Source organism: Lepidochelys kempii, chromosome 11 (assembly GCF_965140285.1).
Source record: "Lepidochelys kempii isolate rLepKem1 chromosome 11, rLepKem1.hap1, whole genome shotgun sequence".
Lineage (NCBI taxonomy): Eukaryota > Metazoa > Chordata > Testudines > Cheloniidae > Lepidochelys > Lepidochelys kempii.
In genome coordinates, this window is record NC_136390.1 from 9016791 (window position 1) to 9040031 (window position 23241).

The 23241-nt window shown below is 43.1% G+C and overlaps 1 protein-coding gene across 1 annotated transcript in view; it reads left to right on the forward strand.

Annotated features, from left to right (window-relative positions):
- Window positions 1-23241, forward strand: part of GLI2 (GLI family zinc finger 2) — a 244529-nt gene that overhangs the window by 187357 nt on the left and 33931 nt on the right. The window contains exons 4-5 of the mRNA XM_073304689.2: window positions 8787-8989; window positions 11615-11806. Coding sequence (XP_073160790.1) covers window positions 8787-8989; window positions 11615-11806 — 395 coding nt within the window. The remainder of the gene's footprint in view (window positions 1-8786; window positions 8990-11614; window positions 11807-23241) is intronic.

Sequence of the window (23241 nt, forward strand, 5' to 3'; positions counted from 1 at the left end):
ATGAACGGCCCCGGTCGTTTTAATCTCTCCTTATATGGAAGCTGTTCCATACCCCTAATATTTTTGTTCGTCCTTCTCTTTACTTTTTCCAATTGAGATGGGGTGACCAGAACTTCACGCAGAGTTCAAGGTATGGGCAGATCATGGCTTTATATATTGGCATTATATTTTTGTCTTATTATTTATCTCTTTTCTAATAGTTCCTATCATTCAGTTAACTTTTTTGACTACCACTGAACATTGAGCAGATGGTTTCAGAAACCTATCCACAATGTCTCCAAAATCTCTTTCTTGAGAGATGACAGCTCATTTAGAACCCATCATTTTGTATGCATAGTTGGGATTGTTTTCCAATGTGCATTACTTTGCATTTATCAACAGTGAATTTCTTCTGCCTTTTTGTTATCCAATCACCCTGTTTTGTGAGATCTCTTTGTAACTCTTTGCAGTCTGCTTTGCCATCTCACTGTTTACCCCTTTTCCAGATCATTTATGAATATGTCGAACAGCACAGGTCTCAGTACAGATACTTTTCAGAGTAGCAGCCGTGTTAGTCTGTATCCGTAAAAAGAAAAGGAGTACTTGTGGCACCTTAGAGACTAGCAAATTTATTAGAGCATAAGCTTTCGTGAGCTACAGCTCACTTCATCGGATGCATCTCTAAGATGCCACAAGTACTCCTTTTCTTAGTACAGATACTGGATCGCTCTTGACTACATACTTGTTGCCATCCTCAAAAAATTCTAATAGATTGGTGAGGCGTGATTTCCTTTTACAGAAGTCATGTTGACTTGTCCCCAACACATTGTGTTCTTCTCTGAGTCTAATCATTCTGCTCTTTACTATAGTTTCAACCAATTTGCCTGGTACTGAAATTGCCATGATGGCCTCTGGATACTTTTTTAAAAATCAGCATTACATTAGCTGTTCACCAGTCATCTGGTTCAGAGGCTGATTTAAGGGATAGGTTACATATCACAATTATAGTTCTTCGGTTTCATATTTGAGTTCCTTCAGAACTCTTGAGTGAATACCTTCTGGTCCTGGTGACTTATTACTGTTTAATTTATCAGTTTGTTCCAAAACCCCCTCTACTGACATTTCAATCTGTGACAGGCCTGACCATGCTGAATTGAGATGTTTGGCACATATGGGCTAGGACTGTAAACTACTGAGCCACTGAAAATCCTCCACTCCCTTTTGGAGAGAGTGTTGTCTACTGGCTAGAGAATGGGACTGGGGAGACAGGACACTTGGGTTCTATTATTGGGTCTGCCTTTTATTTGCTGTGTTACTTTTGGCAAATTTACCACATTCCCCATTTACCTAGTTGTAAAATGGGAATTGTACTCCTCACATGCCTCACAAAGGGGGTTGTGCATCCAGGGGTATGACTACACTGCAACTTGGAGCAAGTCTCCCAGACCGGGTGGGTAGATTCATGCTAATTTCCCTGGAACTAACATGCTAAAAATAGCAGTGTAAAAGTTGCTCCTCCAGTGGAGACTGGGACTAGCCACCCGAGCTCAAACCCAGGGTGGGCTTCAGAGCCTGAGCTGCAACATCCACATTGCTATTTTTAGTATGCTAGCTTAGTCGGAGCTAGCATGAGTCTGTCTACCTAGGCTGGGAGGCTCGTTCCCAGCTGCAGTGCAGATATACCCTTGCAGGGCCAGATCCTCAACTGGTGTAAATCAGTGTAGCTCCACTGAAGTCAAAGGAGAGAGTCCATTTTGAAGATGCCAGGTGAGGATCAGGCCCATAACTCCTCCTTCTGTACTAAGCAGTTGGAGACCTTCAGATGAAAGGTGCTACAGCAAAGTATTATGTTACTGTTCAGGGGGAGCAGATTTTTCAAACCTCTTAGGCCCTGACACTGCTACACAGTGAACAAAGGTTCTTAGGGATAGATGGATTTTTTTTTTTCCATTTTGGTTGAACTGCCTGATGGAGACTTGATAAAAGCTTTTTGTCCTGCTGAGAGGCCTGTCAGTTTACCGTAGTGCCAAAGAAGAGACCCAGTACTGCCATTTAGCATGAGGCCGCTGCCCAGATATGGCTCTTACCGACTACAGCATGTTTAATCCATTCCTCTGCTTTTAGGTTGTCTGCATATTTTGGATGAATTGACACTGATTTCAACAAACTTATTTACCCTGATTTTGTTTTGCTGCACTAGGGTGGCACAGGTGGTAAGAAGATTAAGCAGCTTTCTTTTCCTTTGATGCAAGTACAATTGGGGAGTTACTAGACCCCTAGGAAACCACCAAAAATTCCTAGTTTCCCACTGATTCTATGTGTCAAGTGTCAACTGTTAATAGATCTTCTTGCTGCTGGTGCTATTCCTACAGTCCTGTCACAAGCCAACTGCTGAGCTGCCTCGCCTCCCTGCATCTGTGGAGGATTGTACATCAGACCCTGAAACAGCAGGGTGGCTTTCAGCACTGACAAGTAGGTGAGAACAATGCACCGGTGGAGAGAACTATTGACAGCTGTGGAAATAATCTAAGGCTGCAAATAATGTTCTGAGAGGCACTTTTCCTGATGCCATCAGTGTTTAAAGAGATCTCCCCGCTTTATCTCCAATCCTGGTCACAGATATTCCTAAGGGACTCAAATCACTGCCCATGAATGCAAGAAATGTTTGCTGCTTCATACTCATATCTGTAGATGCCTAACGGTTCCCTTCCATAGACAGCAGATTATTGGAGCAAGGAGAAAACATCTAGTAACCCCAACACTGCCCTGTGCATTTTTCAAGGCGGTTCCCTCCTAGCCGTCAACAATAATTTGTCAGTAACTGATCTGAAGAGACGTGTGAGTTAGTGGCCTGAGAGCTCGAAAGTTCTCTGACATTAGCTCTGCCACCAACTCAGTGTATGGCGTTAGACAAATCAACAGACTTTCCCCGCCTCAGTTTCCATGTCTGTTTAAAATTTTAAAAAGAGGGGGGAGGGGATAACAAATAACCTTCTCTGCTTCCCAGGGGCATTGAGAGGGTAAATTGATGAACGCTTATGTGCCTCTTGGAAGATGTAAATCACTACAGAATAACTGACTGCTAATGATATACATTGGGATTTTGAAAGGAGCCTCAGGGAAACAGGCACCCCGCTCCCATTTCCAAAGCCTATTTGCAAAGTGCAGCCCCAGCTGTGTTGGAAATATACATACGGTGAAATCTTGGCCCCATTGCGGTGAGGGGCAGTTTCGCAGATGACTTCAGTGGATCCTGGATTCTCCCTCAGTATGCATGGTCAGGTGTTTTCTTCATGCCGTCCCAGGGTCCAACAGCGAGAACAGTGAATAATTTTACAAATGTGTTCTAACATCATAGGTCTGTGGGAAAGAGTGTTAAGGAAATGCTTAAAGCACCCACAGCTTCTGCCTAGAACCAGTCCTTTTCTCCCTGTTAGGTGAATGCAGCCTTGGGGGTTGCATTTGTGGATGTGATGTGTGGGGTGGATGCTATCATGTATTTTTGTTAGGGATGGTCCAGATTGTTCCTGAATATGGAATGGGGTATGAGGAGGAGAGCCAAACAGTTGGGATCATAGTGTTTAGAGATGGAAAGCGGAGAGCTGTTTGTTTCATTCCATATCCCTGCCAAAGCTGGATATAGTCCCTGGAGAGAGGGCATGGTTTGATCTTGTCGGTCAAATATGTAGGTCAAATTTTGGCATAGATGGATACAGTCGTCAGCGACCCTTCAGCCTTTAGAACACAGATGGGGAGGCAGCCACGCTGCAGGTGTGGAAAGGACTAGTAACAGGGTGGAAGAACTTTCAGGGATGGGGATACTGCAGCAGGGGAAAAGCTCTGAAGGTGACCAGGTTTGATCTTGTAGTTAAGGAACCATACTGGGAACCAGGTGACCTGGATCCTATTCACACCTTTGCCCCAGACTACCTCTCTGACCCTGGGCAAGTTATTTAATCTCCCCGTGCCTAAATTCACCAGATGTAAAAGGGAGCTAATAATACCTTCTCTCCCCCCCCCCACCCCATCACCACCCTTTGTTCATCTTGTAAGCTCTCTGAGGCTGGAACTGTCTCTTTACTATGTCTTTGTACAGCACCTAGCACAGTGGGGGCACTCTTCTAAACTGAGGCCTTCAGGAGCTTACCAGAATTCAGATAATTAATAATAATGGATGGGGAGCAAATGGCTACTGGTGAAATGGGAAAGCAAGTTGTGAGGAGAAGACAGTGGCCTGAGGAATGGAGGACCTTATCCCCAGTACTCTTAAGGATTAATATTAGTTGGTAGTTGATGATAGCCATGCTACTTTGAGACTTGTCATGGTAAGCGATCAGTATCCCTGAGCTGCTTATTATAATTATTTTGTGTTTCAGTAATCTTTAGAGGTCCTAACAGAGATTTCGACCTGATTGTGCTAGGCACACTACACACATACACAGTAAGATAAAGTCCCAGCCCCAAAGAACTTACAGTCTCAATAGATGAGACAAATAAAGAGCAGGAGTATTACTATTCTACTTTTAGGCTACGTCTACCTTACACACCGCTTTTGGTGGCATTCAGGGTATGCGTAACTACGCGCTGCAGTGAAAAGCAAGCTGGGTCCACACTACAGTGTATAGTTACAAGGCTGCCAGAGCCTTTCCCTGCTGATGTAGGCTTTACCTGCAGCAGGGAAGGGCTGTAGCAGTGGGGAGCTGGCAGAGCCTTTTCCCATTGCCTCCCCTCTGCCAGAGTCCTTACCAGTAGAGGGGAAAGTCTCTAGCAGCAAGGAATTGACTGAGCCTTTCCCCACTGCAGAGCCTTTCCCTGCTGCCTCCCCAGTGCCAGAGCCTTTCTCCAGAGTCTCTTCTTGTGTCGGGGGCGCTACACAACTAAAACCAGAAGTGTAGAGGGAACAGCACGGATTGAGCAAAAAGATCTGTGGCGGGTATGTACTCAGGTACATGCCCACTCCCTTCAAGCATGTGTATTCTTTACTCACCTAAGCCATGCCTCACTGTCTACACTGCTATTTAAAGCCATGCTAGGGGGGCGATTCGAGTACACGCTATACACGCCGCTGAAAGAATCATGTGCTGTAGACCGTAGCCTTACAGATGAGGCACAGAAAAGCTAAGTAACTTGCGCAAGGTCACAGAGGAAGTCTGTAGAAGAACTGAAAATTGAACCCAGTTCAGTTGGACCTCTGAGTCCATTTCTTTAACCACCAGGCTAACCTTGTGCTCTGTTGCCGGCTGCATTTCCATTTGTATGCCTTTTGGTTGACATCTTGGTCATTTTTCTCCAACTTTACCTTTTTGGCCAGGCTGGAGTTTTCCTCCTCTGAGGGACTCAGAATCTTCTGCACAATTTAGCATGGAGAAAATGAATAGCGAGCCCTGCATATTATTAAATGCATTTACAATGTCGGCCTCACAGTTTGATCACAGTAGCCTCAGAAGGCTCATAGACCCACTAATACATAGTTTCAAGCCTGCATCAAAGAAGTTCACAACCCCATTGGGAGAAGCACTGACTATTGATGAAAGAGGGAACTTACTGTATATGTAAGAAAACTCTTTTCATGGCTTATATATTAAGCCAGGCTCCACGGGTTGGGGTAGATTGGGGCTGCTTTTAATTTACATTCCCCCTTGCTTATATTAAGTCTTCATCAGAAGAAAAATTAGTCAGATGTTTTCTTAATGACATCACTTTTTTTAAAACCCATTTCATTTTTTCCAGATGAGGTGGTGGAGATTGTTAGAAGTGATGTGAAACTAAATCTGGAACAGAGACTTTGATTCACTTCTCTTCCCCCCCCCCACCCCACAAAATAAATTGGTAGATTTCATACACGGTTGACTTATTAGCAGCAACTTCGACTGTTACACAAATCTTAGCTCAAGCTTGGCTGAGCCTTGCAGGCGTGCTGCTATTGTAGATGATGTCATGGCTGAAGTACAGAGGATGTTAACCAGCCACAGTACACTGGGCTATGTACATAGGCCACACAGTTTGGAACAAGGCAGTTTTGGAAACTGACTAAGTCACCTACATAATTTTGGTAACAAAATGACATAGTAACAGGTTATGAGGTTGAAATCACTATGTGATCATAAGTTTGTCTTTCAGTACTATAAAATATAATGGGCTTGATTCTGCTTTCAATTATTGCACTGTGAATCAGGAGTGATTCCAATAAAACTTGTGTGTATGTGTGTGTGTTTTGGATACTGATATACCCTTGTAATGACAGCTTTTTGCTGCCTTGTATTTTACACTGGTGAGAGGCAGACTTTATCACTACAGAGGAGTATTTAGAACAATATATATATATTTTAAAAGACATTTTAATGTATTACACATCAGCAAAAAGTGTTCAAACACTTGCCAGATTTACTAATTTATCAGAAAGACAATGACAAACACCCTCATAAATTGCTGAATGAGGCTATAAAGCTTGTGTTACTGTTCTGTGGGCTTTGTGGATATCCAAGTATTATAAATAAATAAAAAGGCACCTGAATTGTTGACAGTATAGGGTGAAATCTGTATCTTGAAGTTCAGGTGGCATGTCTAAGCCTCTCAGAGAGCTTCACTCTTGTGGCTACATACACATGTAGAGAGACAGATATTTGCGCTCACACACACTCATGGGAATACTTAAATATTCTTACGCAGAGTCCTGCATAAAATGTGCTACCATTTCCAGTGCTTAGACCAATGCCACTGAGCTCAGCCCTTGTTCCAGCCACTCTCTTATCTCCTGTCATTCACCCACTTAGATTCTTTACGCTGATAATTCTGCATCTTTCCACTACCCTTTACCCACCAGCATGCTGCCAAGCCTCTGATCCCATACATCATAAAATCGTGCTTCACGATCATCCTCAAAACCCATCATCGGACATGCTCTACCCCTATCTTTCCACACCAACCCTCATTAGATCTAAATCTAATTTAAAAGGGATCTCACATGATGTAGACCCCTCTCTTTCCTCTTTGTCTACTGTTACTTTGCCCTGTTTCCTGTATGTAGCTAAGACTGTAACCTACTCAGGACAGGGACTGCATTTGTTTTCTCTGCATCCACCGTAAATAACACATGCCACCAGTTCCCTCTCCTGGTACTGTAGGTTTTTTTGACAGAACTCCCTTTGCAGGTTTATGAAGGGGCTGAACACTAAGGCTGAGTTTAGACTGGCATAATACAGATCCTGTATTTATCCCCGAGTGATAGGAAGGATGAAGGCTGTATGGTAGATTGAGCATGCATTATTGTCACTCGGTTATTTAATAAGGATTGGAAGATATGATGGAGTAAACACCTGAGACCTCACTACACTACATCTTTCACCTTTGCTACTGCTGGTGGAGCTGCTCCAGGGTTGAAATACAGGTCTGATTTTTTTTTCTTATGTAGAAATGTCCAGATACCTAAACCTGCAGCATTTAGTGAATCCTTTCTCAGGTCAAATTCTCACTTTAACGGAGACTTTGCCTAAGCAGGGACTGAGGGATTTAGCGCTAAGGAGGCTAGAACAAGAAGAACACACACGATAAAATCTGATCAGAACATTTGCCCTCAAAATCTTAAAACAAACCTTCCAATGTGGTTTGAAAAAGTTTTGATTGACTTCTGCAGGTGGGTTATTTAGTCAGAGGGCGGCTAAGTGACTTGCCCCAGGTCACTCAATTCAGTGACAGGGTGTGGGATAGAATGTAGGAATTCTGGCTTCCCTGCTTTAATTACTTGGCTGTCCTCCCTCCCAAACTTCCTTCACTTCTAGACATTGCAAAGGCAGCAGCTGCTAGCCCCTGGGAGGTGCAGTTTCCTATCTGAGGCAGTCTCCTAGTAAGATGGGCAGATGAAAAAACTGTCAAAGAGCAAATAGGGATTCAAGGCCTGCTCAGAACAGACCAAGAAATGCAGCTCATCCTGTGGCTCACCTTCATGACCATAAATGTGGCGAGTGTCTGTAGCTTTTACATCCCTTTCTTGTCTAGCTCGGCTTCCTGAAACTTAGATTCACTACTTCTATTGGCTTTAGCAGTTTTTTCCAGGCTTTGAGCACAGAAATTCTGCCTGACTTGCTGGCAAGCACATACCTCTCCTGAGCTCCAGCTGACAAAGTCTCTGTCTCTTTCTCTCTAGTTTTGACAAGTCCATGGTCTCACTATGAGCAGGTTTAGAAGAGAACAAAGGAGGTTCCTTTCCCCTCCCCCTTCCCGCAGGGAAGTGGCGATGGGCACTTTATCTTTTCTCTGTAAAGTTCATAGAGGAACTTGTAAAGAATAATTCTAGCACCTTGCACTTGCATAGCACCTGTTCTCCAAAGATCTCAGTGTATGTGGCAAAAATTCTTTAAACAGCCTTCACAATATCAATGTGAGGTCAGTATTGTAGAAACTTGTGGCCAACTAAGGCATCACATATGTCACTGTACTGTATTCTGTGGCCACAGAGGATTTCACAATAATTTATCTCTGAGTCTTTTGCTCCAAAACCAGTTGAGATAGAGGAGATTCTTCAACCACTATTAGCAGCATAAGATATAGAATAGAGCAATTATAATTCTCTCCAACAGGTGGCAGTGGTACATATATGCACAGTTTATATCTATTTTATAGAAGGGCAAACTGAGGTGCAAAAAAATTGAAATGACTTACCTAGGTTCACACAGTGAGTCAGAGCTGGGACTAGAACCCAGGAGTCCTTGCTCTCCAGCCATATGCTCAAGCTTAAAGAAAAAATGCACAAAGAGGTGCTAATGAAATTGAAGACCAATTTACTGTATGTTTTTCTGTTTCCTTCACAGGCCTCCTACCCTCAGTGGCAGCCCCGTTATCTCCGACATCTCCCTTATTCGCCTTTCTCCTCACCCAGCAGGACCTGGTGAATCACCTTTCAACCCCCCTCACCCGTACATGAACCCCCATATGGAACATTACCTCCGCACCGTGCACAGCAGTCCCACTCTCTCCATGATCTCTGCCGCCAGAGGCCTCAGCCCTGCTGATGGTAAGCGCATTGCTGTCCTGACACTGAGCGTGAGGGTTTAAAGCCGTAGCTGAACTACAGGCTGTCAAGTGGCTGACATGAAATGAGTTGTGCAGTTCTTAGATTGACTGTTGTTGAACTATGCCTCCTCTCAGCAGTTGGCATAGGCTGGCACCCATATTGGCAGTCTCCACAGAGAGGGCAGAAAATGAATGCGCATGGCAACTCTTACGCCGAGAAGTGGTCTCTGGGGGTCAAGGTTGAAGCATGTAGCCAACACGGTGCTGGAGGAGTTTGCTCTACTGCTACTCGTGCTGTAGCTATTTTGTAGCTCTGGCACTTTTCACCCGCACTACATTCCCTATACCCGAAGGATCTACAGCTGCAAAGAATCTACAGCTGCTCTCTGAAGTGGGGAGCTGTTGTTTTTCCCCTGGTCTGTAACTACACATTTGTTTTGCATCATTGCATTGACAAACCAGAGCATGAGAAGAGCTGTTACTGTTGGATTCTGTTATAAATATTTTGCTTAAAATTATGTACCATTTTACTCCAGTCTCTGGTCTTATGAGCTTCACTGGCAGTGGGTCCCCAGAGGGACCCCGGCAGCCCTGTGACAGGGCTGCAGCTGTGCAAAGTGTTTGTTGTGTCTTTGCTCTTTACACAACACTAATGATATAAGGAAACATCTTGGACACAGTTGGATTCCAAATAACCACGTTTACTAACTATATACAAACACACAAGGCCTCGCTACGGATATATGCTGCTGCTTCGATTGCAGACACCACAAGTCGGTTCTTGTGGCGTCTGCAATAGAAGACAGCAGGCAGGGCTCACTAAGGGACCAAAAAACTACTTAAAGGGCTATTACACAGTTCCTGTACACTACAGCGGTTCCACATGGCGCTAGCCTTTCTCACGTGATGGGTGCCCTAGTGTAAGGGGGAGAGGCCACCTGACCCCTCGTTCCTCGTTATTTCTGCTCTCCTCCCTCTTCCCCGGGTAATCCCTGTGGAATAGTTCTTGCCCGTGTAAAGGGACTGTGAAAACCTGTGCATGGTGCATAGATGCGGCACTGACTGTAAATAACCCAGACACTTCCAAGCATCAGGCTGTATTCAGTATAGTTCTTACCTTCCCCATCTCAGCGAGCTGAGGCATCGCACAGGCTTACGGAGTGTTTGATAATGTTAAACGCTGTATATTTGAGGTAGGAGGCAGGGAGAAATGAAAAATGGGAGGCTCTTCAGTAAATTTCAGTAATTTCAGAAAACATTGAAATACAGGTGTACCCTTTTGAAAGCATAAATAGATAGAGAGCCCAATTCTCTACTTATGTAATGCTGGAGCTGCATCAATTTATGGCAGAAGAGAATATGGCCACAATATATATATATAAAATTCAGTACAGTCTGAGGTCTCATTTAGTTGCAGATGAGTAAATCAGAAGTATCTCCATAAGAAATCAATATAAAAAGTGTGTTTGTGAAGTCAAAATTGGACCTTGTATGTATCTACATAGAGAGGAAGGATGGTCCAGTGTTTAGGGTGCTAGCCAGGGACTCATGACTTCTGGGTTCAGTTTCCTGCTCCAGTGCAGACTTTCTGTGACCTTGGGGAAGTCACTTAGTCTTTCTGTGCCTGAGTTTCCCATATGTAGAGTGACCAGAAAGCAAGGCTGAAAAACTGGGGCAGGGGGTGAGGGGTAATAGGCACCTATATAAGACAAAGCCCCGAATATCAGGACTTCCCCTATAAAATCGGGACATCTGGTCACACTACCCAAATGTAAAATTAGAAGAACAGCGCTTTCCTACCTCACATCAGTGTGGTGAGGAGATATCTATCGAAAGACTGACGTGTTTAGATGCTGCGGTAACTGAGGGGCGCGTCAATAGCTTGGCTAGATACAGGTACATGCACACCTTACAATGTGGCTTTTCTGTTCCTGTTAATTAGGTTTTGCTCACCCAAGCAAGTGTTAAGATTCCAAACCTCTGCTCTCAGCATACAGCAGAGAGGTTTTATTGCTCATGTATTTTTTTTTCCACCGCCTTGCAAAGTGCGTTTCATTATTTGGCATTTTAAAAGGGGCATCGTGGGGTTTTTTTAGGCCATGGTAAATAAGTTAATGGCAAGCTAGTGGGGAGGCAGGTTTGAAAAATTACAGTGGGAAGAAAGTGAGTGTAATTGGCTTTGGCAGCCAAAATGGTTTTACACTGCCAGACGCTAAACCTAGCTCTCCGCATTAGATCTCAGCTTTAATTTCCTTGAGCTGCGGTTGTTAACTGGACTCTACTTGTCTTTTTCTTTGCTAATAGGCACCAAAGTTGATGCTGACAGCGTTTTTGCTGTGGGCTGGTCGGGCCTTCCAGACCCCTCCCCGCAGTGAATTCTGTTTTCATGTGGAAGGATTATTAGAAGGGGGAATGAGACATTGTTTATAAATGTGCGGAAATGGAAGAATGCAGAGGCCTCTTTTGTCCACAGAAACACGCCCAAACGCACGTCATTAGAGCACCAAACTGAGTTGTAACAAGGGGGCTTGGGGACTGTGGGGCAGACTGTAATGTCAGCACTGGAGTTTTACTTACTGTGAGAACATTTTCCCCATGTTTGTCTCCTCACTCTCTGCCTCTACAGTGGCTCATGAGCATCTAAAAGAGAGAGGCCTCTTTGGTTTGCCCCCTCCCCCTCCAGGAGCCAACCCTGCCGACTACTATCACCAGATGACGCTCATGGCCAGCCATCCGAATCCTTACGGGGACCTCCTGATGCAGAGTGGGGGAGCAGCTAGCGCGGCGCATCTTCATGATTACCTCAGCCCTATAGATGGTGAGTAGGGAATGTGCCTCCCCCTTGCTTGGGGGCAGCTCACAGAGGGTTCCTCTGGGGGAAGTTTACTCAAGCCTAGAGAATTGTTCTCCACGTGGATGAAAGCAGATGTTATTGTGTGTGGTTTCTCTGTGTTTCTAAAGAACATTAGGGCTGCACTGTAATTACTGGTTTAAAAAGCTGAGTTTAAAAAGTTTATCCATATACAAAAAACAATCATGACCATTTGGAGAGGCACCTTGGCTGCTAAATACATGGGAGTCAGCATGGTGTATGGTGCACTGGCCTGGGCTCTAGTCCCTGCCAGTGACCTGCAGTGTGATGTCAGACAAGCCACTTCACCTCTTTGTGCCTCTGTTTCCTTTCCCACCTTGTCTGTCTTTTTTGTTTAGACTTTTTTGTTTGCACAGGCTGCCTCTCATTATGTGTTACACAGCGTCGAGCGCAAGGGGACTTTAATCTTGGTTGGAGCCTATAGGGCCTATGGTAATCTAAAGTCTCAGACAAAATGTTAAAATGGAATTAAGGTTGAAAGTATATAGTAAAAATCATTACAGGGGTGTTGTAACTGTCCCCAAATCAGACGTTCTGAACCCAGAAAATTCAGAGTTAAGGGTATACTGAAAAGAAATAAAATCATGTTAAGGTATGAAAATGTAGCGTGAGCACCCACAGCTCTGCCATATAGCGAATCCGTCCATGTTATAACCTTACAATTATGATTCATGCTGTAGTTTCAGATTAGATTACACTGATTTTTAAAGGCGTAAGATTTTTTCTCCTCATGGTGTCTCACTCCATGAAAGACAATGGGGGGCTGCACAAGCAGCACTGAGGGCATGATGTGGCCTGCGGAATGTTTGTTAGAGGTGCTGATGCACAAGGAAAGAACCCAGCATGACTCTCTGATCCCATGCTTCTGATTGGCTCATGGATTAGTTCAGGCATTGAAACTGAGGTCTGTCTCAGTCCATTACTGCTTTAGAGATTCTACTTTTGATCTTTCAGACTTAAAGACTTTGATGTTTCATTGCTTTATAACTGACTTCTTTTTGCACTGAGGCTGCAGTGATGAGAGCTCATCTAAATTTCTAAATAAAAACAATTTCTAAATAAACACTTTGCAGCTGATTTCTGCCATCAACAATTAGATTCACCAAGGATCAGGATTCTAAGGGTATGTCTACACTGCAATCATCAGGCATCATCATGTAGGCTTTAATCTGGCTAGCTTGGGGACCAATAGCAGTGAAGCTGCAGCATCACAAGCATCAGGTGGGCCAGCCACCCAAGTATTTACCCACAGTTTTGGGTGGGCTTGTACAGCCTATGCTGAAGCCCAGGCTGCCATGGCTTCACTCTCCAGTAGCCAAGCTAGCTAGATTAAAGCTAGCTCAGGTATGACTACGCGAGCTGAAATCACACTCCATGATTACAGTGTAGATTTACCCTATAACTAAAATCCTGATCTTTTCTCTCTGGTACAGTTCTGCCCTTCCCCACAACCACAGCCCTCAGGCCCAAACCTTTGACAGGGTGTTTTGTTAGAAAGCAAAACAGGTGGTCAGTAATAATTTCCTAATGATCTTGCCTGTTAAAGGTTAACCTCTGTTGGTGCAAAGGGGCACCTCTGAGTTTTCCTCTGCAGATCTCCTTAGTCTTCAAGATCTGCATTTATTCCCTGGCCCTCCCTGCCTCCTCCCTGGTGCATTTCTTGAACTGTGTTTTGTTTCAGTGACTTGCAGCAGCTCACTGAAGTGCCAGATAAAGAGCTGGTTAGATAAACAAATATGGCTTTTGTAATACTAACACGGACTACTGACACTCAATGCACCATGGTTCTCATCCTGTAGGATACTTAGTGTCAGTCTTTTATCTGAAAGTCATATGGGATTTTCTGTTCTGCAGAAGGGTCTCTTACTACCTGGCTTCTCCTAGCATAGCTCTGGAGTAAATCATGTAACAAGGTCCCTAATTACATGCAGCCACGTTTATATCGGTATCACACGGGAGGGTTGAGTTTTGCCAAGCTCTAAAGACTGGGATCAGCATTATTTTGATCCTTTAAAAAAGCTTTCTTGATCAATGACTGGAAAGCCCATCTGTAAACTTTTGGATTCCATTAATGGAAACTAAGCTATGAAGCAATAGTGGAAATAAATGAAGACTTGAAGTGAAATTCCACAAGGCCATTTTAAAGAAGAGCATGTTAAAAGCAGCGGGCCCCCCAAAAAATCTGTGGTCCACATGTGGAGTTTTATCCGTTAGTCTGGGATTTATTCTCTGATCATGTTCAGGCAGTCTGATTTATCTTTTCTCACTCCCGCCCAGCAAAGGCACTAGTAGTGAGATTGGGTCTGGTTATAAACTATGGCCCTGATTCAACAAAGGACTTCAGAACTTGCCTGAAGTCAATGGGACTTAAAAACATGCCTAAAATTAAGCCTTTGCTAAACAGGGATGGACTTAACCACATGCTTAATGCTTTACTAAATTGGGACCTAAGCCCTATAAAAAGGGCTTGGCAATGGCTATATCACATAGTTCATGTTCTGCTGGCTGGTTTGAAGCGCTGTCTTCAGTTCAGTAGCCTGTCTGATAACAGAGGCTTGGGTTCAGAGTTACACATGATGAGGGAACTGCGAGTCACCGAAACCTGGAGTGAAGTGGTTTGTTCTGAAACCATGATTTAAGAAACTGAACCCACCATTCCTTTTTTGTTTAACAGATTATTCCAATCATTTATTTAAATAAGTGACCATATAAGTACCTAGGTGGATAGTTTAGTAATAAAACAGGATGCTCTTCTGATGCGGGAATATCAATAGCACACATTAAATACAGACATGTTGTTGGAATAAATGTTACATTCACAGAGCGCCTTTCCTTCCAAAAGATCTCTATGTTGCCTTAAAAACTTTACAAGAATCGCTTCACCCTCCCCTGAAGTGCAGCCAACTCTAGGGTGGAGCATAACAGCTGTTAAACACCGCATGGCACAGTAGACTACAATAACACAAAGCCGCTGTGTAAAACTGAAAAAAAAAAAAAGTTTGGAAATGTACATTTCAAACGGAAAACCTCTCCTGCCCTGGATACTGCAGCTCACAGAGCAGGTACTCTGCTGGTGAGGGGAACCCATTTTAACACCCCCATCTGAACATTGGAAGGCTCATTTGGAAGTGAGACAGCTGCCTGTGATAGTTCTTTCATGCACTCTTGTCTGGGGCTTTCCAGTTGCTTTAGTTAAATCTCTGGGGTGATTCCTAGATAACTAAGGGCTTGTCTACACTGTCATTTTTTGCTACCCCAATGTCACTGCACTGAGGTGCAGCAAAAGTGTAGTCATCCTGCACTTGTGTGAACCCGTACTTTCACTGGTGCAGGTTCCCCTAGTTTCAAACCTTTGGTCACCCAGAAGGCCAGTGGCAGAGCTGAGAATAGAACCCAGGTCTGCTGAATAAAGAATGCAATAGTCATGGCTGGATGCAGAGCTTTTCTTTAATGTCATTGCTTTTAATTGCACCTTCCATAAAAATGCGATTTGACTGTGAGACTCTAAGAAAAGCCGACAACCCTTTTCTCCTGCCCAGAAAAAACTGTGCAAAACAGAGAGAGACCAACAGCAACCCGTATGTGCTTTATCTGGAATCCTCCTGAATTGTGGTTTCTAATGAATCCAATTTATATGTGCAGGTTAGGCCTTCTAACCTTGTGCACTGGAAATAGAAGAATGTGGCCTTTCAACAAGGATCTTTGGGAAGCATTAAGAAAAGGAGTACTTGTGGCACCTTAGAGGTCTCTAAGGTGCCACAAGTACTCCTTTCCTTTTTGCGAATACAGACTAACACGGCTGTTACTCTGAAACCTGGGAAGCATTAGAATTCCTTGAACTGTTAAGCCTTATAGGGCCCCAGGGAATGAAAAAGTAAGAGTCCCAAGATAGCACCTGGTACCTGAACAAATGCCCAGAATCTGCTGCAGTCAAAGTAAGATGTGTGATGCTGTAACAGAAGGAAAGAAGGGAATAAGGAACCGGTTATCCTGAGACTGTTTGTGGCTGGCTGCTGCTTATTGATGAGGGGATTGTCTTATGTCAAGCACAAACCCCTTTTTATGATGTTGTTACTGCCTCTGGATTTAATTTGATAACCTGGGGGGATACTTCTGTGTCCTGTGAACAGAATTTTCTTTCCCTTTTTTTTTTCCTTCCGATCAGCCCATTAGAGTGTTGGCTTCAATAAGACTATGTTATTTTAGGTTTTGGATGAAGAAACACAGAAGAAGCACCAGTTATGGCTGTGATTTGGAAGGGAGGGAGTGTAAAATGTCTGTATTTCATGTACATTATGTGGCTGCCTCTGGATAAATTGATTCTTCAAGTTCTTTGTCCACCACTTAGATTGCAGCACAAAGTTATCTTTAAAGATGCAGTCTGAAGTTCTGGTACATACTGGATGTCCTGCACGCTCTGACAGTCAATCACAGTGCTTGGAGGAGTTCATTTCTAGGGTCAGTTCAAGAAGACAGTTAGATATTCCCAGGCACATTAATACATAACGGACTTCACAACTGATCACCGTGTGTTTACATTAAGCTGGGATGTGTTGTTCCCATTTCCAATGCTGCAAAGAGGACTTAAATCCTTCTTTATGAAAATTCCTTCCCGTCCTATCCGTATAATATCCCCAAACAGTGTGTGTGTATAAAATTGTCAGAGTTACGAGATTGAACCTTAAACTGAGACTGAACCTAAAATTTGTCTCTGACATTTCTTTCTTGGGACAGTCTACATTTGGAAAGAAATTCCAGATTGTGGATAAAGAGGGAAACTGACATATGTGATAAATTGTAGCACCATGTAATAAACTGCCAAAGAAATATTTCTTTCTTTACTCATGAAGCTTGAATTTCCTTCCAGAGTTAGATTGGTCCAATGCCCAGGATTTAATCCTGCACCAGTGAGAACGTTAAGATCCAGTCTTAGAACGCTGCTAGTCTAGAAATGGGATATTTATATCATTTGGAAAGGGGAGAGTCACAGCTTTCAAGTGGGATACAAAGCACTTGGTTTTAGCCCTTGAAGATCCTGAGACATCTGATTTTCATGTAATTTTAAAGGCAGTTTGTATGTACCAAAAAGGTATTGCAGGTCATTTTTAAAGGCTTAAATATGTGAGTTATATTTATTCTCTAATCTCTAGAGTTGGGCTCATAATAACTGGGCCTTCTGGCTATATGTGTAGGGGGATATGAAAAGTAAACCCAATGAGTTCTTGTTAAAACATTCTTAAAATAGATTTTTTTGTACACTGTGTGGTACAGCCTGGGGGCTGTCTACCAAGGAAAACAGAAGAGCATGAACTCTGGAAAGTCACGTGTAGAAGTATAGTTAGGCATGCCAAATAAGAATTTGAAGAACAGCTAGCAAAAGAAACAAAAAGTAACAGCAAAAATATTTTAAGTACATCAGAAGCAGGAAACCTGCCACGCTATCAGTGGGGTCACTGGATGACTGAGGTGCTAATGGAGCACTCAAGGGAGACAAAGCCACTGCCAAGAATTTTTGCATGTGGTCTTCCCTGCAGAGGATGTGAGGGAGATTCTCACACCTGAGCTATTCTTTCTATGTGACAAATCTGAGGAACTGCCTCAGATTGAGGTGTCAGTAGAAGAGGTTTTGGAACAAATTGAAAAGTTAAACATTAATATGTCACCAGGACCAGATGGAATTCACCTGAGTTCTGAAGGAACTCAAATAGGAAATTGCAGAACTATTAACTGTGGTATGTAAACTATCACTTAAATCAGACTCTGTACCAGATGACTGCAGGATTGCGAATGTGATGCCGATTTTTTTAAAAGGTTCCAGAAGCCATTCTGGGACTTACAGGCCAGTAAGCCTAACTTCAGTACCAGGAAAATTGGTTGAAACTATAGTAAAGAATAGAATTATCAGACTCATTGATGAACATGATATGTTGGGGAAGAGTCAATATGGTTTTTGTAAAGTGAAATCATGCCTTACCAATCTATTAGAATTCTTTGAGGTGTCAAGAAACGTGAACAAGGATGATCCAGTGGATATAGTGTACTTGGACTTTCAAAAAGCCTTTGACAAGGTCCCTCACCAAAGGCTCTTAAGCAAAGTAAGTAATCTTGAGATGAGAAGGAAGTCCTCTCATGGATCAGTAACTGGTTAAAAGGTAGGAAACAAAGGGTAGGAATAAATAGTCTTCACAGTGAAGAGAGGTAAATAATGGCATCCCGAAGGGTCTATCCTGGGACCAGGGCTATTCAACATATTCATAAATGATCTGGAAAAAGGGGTAAACAGGGAGGTGGCAAAGTTTTCAGACGATGCAAAATTACGATAGTTAAGTCCAAGGCAAACTGAGAAGAGTTACAAAGGTATCTTGCAAAACTGGGTAACTGGGCAAGAAAATGGTAGATGAAATTCAATGTTGATAAATGCAAAATAATGCACATTGGAAAACATAATCCCAACTATACATACAAAATAATGGGGTCTAAATTAGCTGTTACCACTGAAGAAAGAGATCTTGGAGTCATTGTGGATAAGTTTCTGAAAACATCCACTCAATGTGCAGTGGCGAATGTTAGGAACCATTAGAAAAGGGATAAATAATAAGATGAAAAAATATCATAATGCCAGTGTATAAAACCAGGGAACACCCATATCTTGAACACTGCATGCAGTTCTGGTTGCCCCATCTCAAAAAAGATACATTAGAATTGGGGGAAAAGTACAGAGAAGGACAACAAAAATTATTAGGGATATTGAACAGCTTCCATACAAGGAGAGAATAAAAAGACTGGGACTGTTCAGATTAGAAAAGAGATACGGGAAGATATGATCGAGGTCTATACAGTCATTAATGATGTGGAGAAAGTAAATAAGGAAATGTTATTTACACCTTCACATCACACAAGAACCAGGGGTCACCCTGTTAAATTAATAGGCTGCAGGTTTACAACAAAGAAAAAGAAGTACTTCACACAATGCACAGTGAACCTGTGGAACTCATTGCAAGGGGAGGTTGTGAAGGCCAAAAGTATAACTAGGTTCAAAAAAGAATTAGATTAGTTCATGGAGGAAAGGTCCATTGACGGCTATTAGCCAACATGGTCATGGACACATCCCCATGCTCTGGGTGTTCCTAAACCTCTCCCTGTCTGATACTGGAACTGGATGAAGGGGATGGATCGTTTGATAATTGCCTGTTCTGTTCGTTCCCTCTGAAGCATCTGGCACTGGCCACTGTCAGAAGACAGGATACTGGGCTAAATGGACCATTGGTCTGACCCAGTATGGCCATTCTTATGCCTTAGGGAGGAAAGTAAAGTTTTTATTGATCTTATGTGGGATGTTCTCCACAATTCCATATCAAGGGTCCATAGTTAAACTTCTAGTTTAAACCCCATTCCCATTCCATTCTAAACCCGCATTTTGAATCTTCTGAATTGGGGCTGAAGGATGGGGGGAATTCTTTTGGCTTAACATTTTCTGTTCTTCATTATCAGAAATATATATATATTTCAGGTTGAAGAACTCTAGAGTTCTCAGGTAGGTGTAATAAAGTCTTTCTAACTTTAACAAAAACTGAGTTCATCATTCTCACGCACTTGGGGCCTGATCATGAGAGGTGTTCAGCACCTTTAATTCTGAGCACTAATCGGGATCAGGCCATGAGGATTTTTTTTTCAAAAACTTAATGCATTATGAGTTTGGGGGAGGGAAATTAATTGAAAAAATAAAGGCCAAAATTTTCCAACCTGTGTGCCTAACGATAGGCTGCTAAATCCAAATTTAGTCCCTGATCCAGAATCCATCAAGGTCAGTGGAAAGACCCCCATTGACTTTAATGGGCTTTAGCGTGAGCTGAAATAGAAGTGGTAGAAGGAGCTCGAGTTCAGCTGCCACTGACACAGGAGGGACAGGGGTTTTTCTTAAAGGAACAAGACCACGCCTGCTAGGAATACTAGGTTCTTAGTTGGGTGAGAGTGTTACCTACTGACTAGAGCAGGCAACTGGGTGTCACATCTCTAAGGATAGTCTCACTTTGCCATTGACTGGCAGTCTGGCCCTCGGAATGTCACTTTTTAGTACAGCTGAGTGGGAAATGTTTTTCCCCTTTCCCGTGAGAGTTTTTGAGAGATTGAAAGGGACCTTTCGACAATTTCAGAATAGGGAAACTGCCTGTAACAGGGTGGCTTTCCCCTTAAGGGCTAGAGGCCTGTGGTCAGCCAACACTTAGTTACTAAGTAGACAGACCTAAGCAAGGATCATCTGGCCCCTATGAAGAGGAGCGGGAAGATGCCAGGCTGCAAGCCCTGCAGAAAGAAAGAGTTCTCAGGAAGACAGGGGCTGCTGGGAGCAAGTAGACTCCTACAGATAAACCTGGCAATTGGGAGTGAGAATGCTGGGAGAGCAGAAAGACGGAGCCTCAGGGAGGAGGGGCTGTGTGCAGTGGGAGCCTGGGGTGGGAGAGACTTTACTTTTGAAGTTTATTTTAAGGGTCATTGTGGTTAGACACAAGCCTAGGTGTTTGAAAAATGGGTCTAATATTTACCTGCCTCACAGGGTATCATGAGGTTTAATTAATATCTGGAAAGGTCCTTGAAATTTGCCTTTGAAAGGTGTCATGGGGACATGTTGGACCTTTAGCCCAGGGGAGTAAAGGCTCATGCTTTATATCTAGAAGTCCCAAGTTCAACTCCCCCTGACAAACCTAACCAAAGTGTCTCTTCATTGTTATTTGTCTTGCTGTTTATCATCTAATATTAGTGTGTGGCGCCATAAGGGATTATGTCAGGCCAATAGTATTATTATGTTCTGTACTATATAGGTTTTTACCCCATACTCATTCCCGTAGTACCTGACTGACTTTCGGTAGTGCAATGTGAATGAATATCTGTCATGTGTTTTTTGTTCTCTAATCCTCTCCCCAGAAGGAAAAGTGTGTGGAGTGAAGTGGCTTGTTTCGGTAGCACGTGTGTGTTGTTTTGTTGTTGTTTTTGTAGTTAAACAGGCGTGTTGCTATGTGTTTCTATAAGCAAAGGCAAGGTCAAAGAAATGTGCCCTGCACTTGGAGCGAAAAGTGGTGCAGGTTAGGGTTATTAACAATGCCCATGGTGCTGCTAATTACCTGCTTTGAATAATTATCATAGATATATTCTGCTCCTCTGGTTGTTACTGCTTATTTTCTATGTAGTAAAACAAACTTTATATTCCCTAGTCACCTTCCTTCTTGGGTACTTTTTGTTGCTATCCGCACTGGAAGCGGAATCATTTGTGTGTAACATGATTTGAGGTCAAATTTATGTGTGAAAACCCCTAATATCGGAGAGACCCTAATGTAAAACATACACCCAGCCTCATAGATCCTCTATCAGAACACTTTACACATCCCACAGTGCCTGAAAGATCTAAATTAGAGCAGACACTAATAAAATGCATATTACTTGATTTGTGCTGGAAAAGTCCCAGGCCAGCTTGCAGAATCTGACAGCTTCCAGCAGAGTTTTACACGGGGGTGGGGGGGAAGAGGAATTTACCTACGTGCAGTGGAGGGTGCACTGAATGGTTGCACCAATAAAACCAGAGCTTCTGTTGGACATCAGGACTTCTTCCCTCTACAGATTAATGGGGACCGATGGCTGAACCGGCTCTGTGAACATAAATCACTGGAAGGAGCAGCGAGAAATGAGTACAAGGCTTTTCTTTCTATTTAGTAATTTATCAAGGGAAGTGGCACATTAATAAACAGATCTCCCTTGAGGTGTGGGAGTAACAGAGATAAATATGACTGTCAAATGTGGCCTGCTTCCTTCTGTTACAGGAATAGAAGACTGTGGGAATGGAAATGCAGAAAACAATATCTATATCTAGATAGATATAATATGTAGTATAGTAGCACCTAGAGGCCCCAGCTCAGAGTAGAGCCTGATTGTGCTAGGTGCTGTACAAGCACATAACAAGACAACCCTTACCCCAAAATACTTACAGTCTAAACAAACAAGGCAAATGATGTGGGAGGAAACAGAGGCATTGACTGACGTGCCGGAGGTCACGTAGCAGAGCTGGGAGTAGGAGTCTCAGTCCAATGCTCCAGCCATTTGACTGTGCTGCCTCCAGTTTCTACATGGGTGTAACTAACTTTGGATCTAAACAACCCCAAACTTTAGGAATGTTCCAGTCTGGATCCATATCCGAACCTTGAGGCTGGGGCCTATCTCCAAACCCAGAATGTTAACTTAAGATATTTAAATGTTTATTCTATGTTAGAGATAGGCCGCAGCCTCACAGTTCGGATCTGAATCCAGATTGGAACATTCCTAAAGTTAGGAGTTGTTTGGATGCAGGATGTCTGTTCAAGCCCAAGTTTTAAGGGCCATCTGCAATGTTTGAGGTCAGTATCCAAAGTTTGGCAATTTTTGCTTCTGACTTTTTGTTTCTAGCCAATCTCTGCTTGTGTAGTTCATTTTTTACCTTCACTTCAGGTCAGGAACAGCAGCACCATGGTAGACTTTACTGTTCATATGGGTTAACACAAATCCTGCAGTGTTTTTATTGCTATTAGCAGACTTGCCTTTTTCAGTAAATGTTTGCATCTATAATGCATTTGCATCCTTAAAACTGCCTGTTCATCCCCAGCTTGCCACTTAGATGGCACCAAGTCTGGCAAGAATAAGCCTCCATGTGGCCAACCCCAGCCATTCAAAAATCAGGAGTCAGGCTCCCCCAAAGTCTTATCACTCATGAGATTTTTTTTAAATAACATTTGCAGTTCTGGCTTTTGAGATTTTAGGTTGCATTTGGGTCACATTAGGCTTTTCTTTACAACCATGAGGGCTAGACACTTACTTTTGTAAAAGCGAAAAGGAGAGCCATGATTCTCACCTAATCATGTATTTCCAGGAGCAAAAGTTCTAAACAAAATTCCAAAGATTGTGAAACTTGAAGTAATATCACAGAAGTTGGCAACACTGGGTTGTTGAGTCTCTTGGTTGCATTAACATTAGCCACGATAAAGTGACACTTCCACCTTGTGATTGGGGAGATGCTGTGAAATGGAACTGCAGAAAGGAGTTGTCAGAATCAATCCAAATGCTTCTTATACAGCTGAGAGCTAGTAGTAAGGGTGATCTAATGGATTGAACTCTGGCTTGAGACTTAAGAGCCCTGGGTTCCATTCCTGCCTCTACTGTAGACTTCCTGTGTGACCTTGGGAAAGTCACTTAATCTATCTGTGCTTCAGTTCCCCATCTGTAAAATGAGGCTAGTCATAGAGCTTCCCTCTCACAGAGGGTTGTTGTGAGCATAAAATTCATTTATCCTGAGGTGTGGTGTATAGGAGTACACCAATACAAAACAGTTAGGGGCACTAGATCAAAGTGAAGTGAAATCCTAC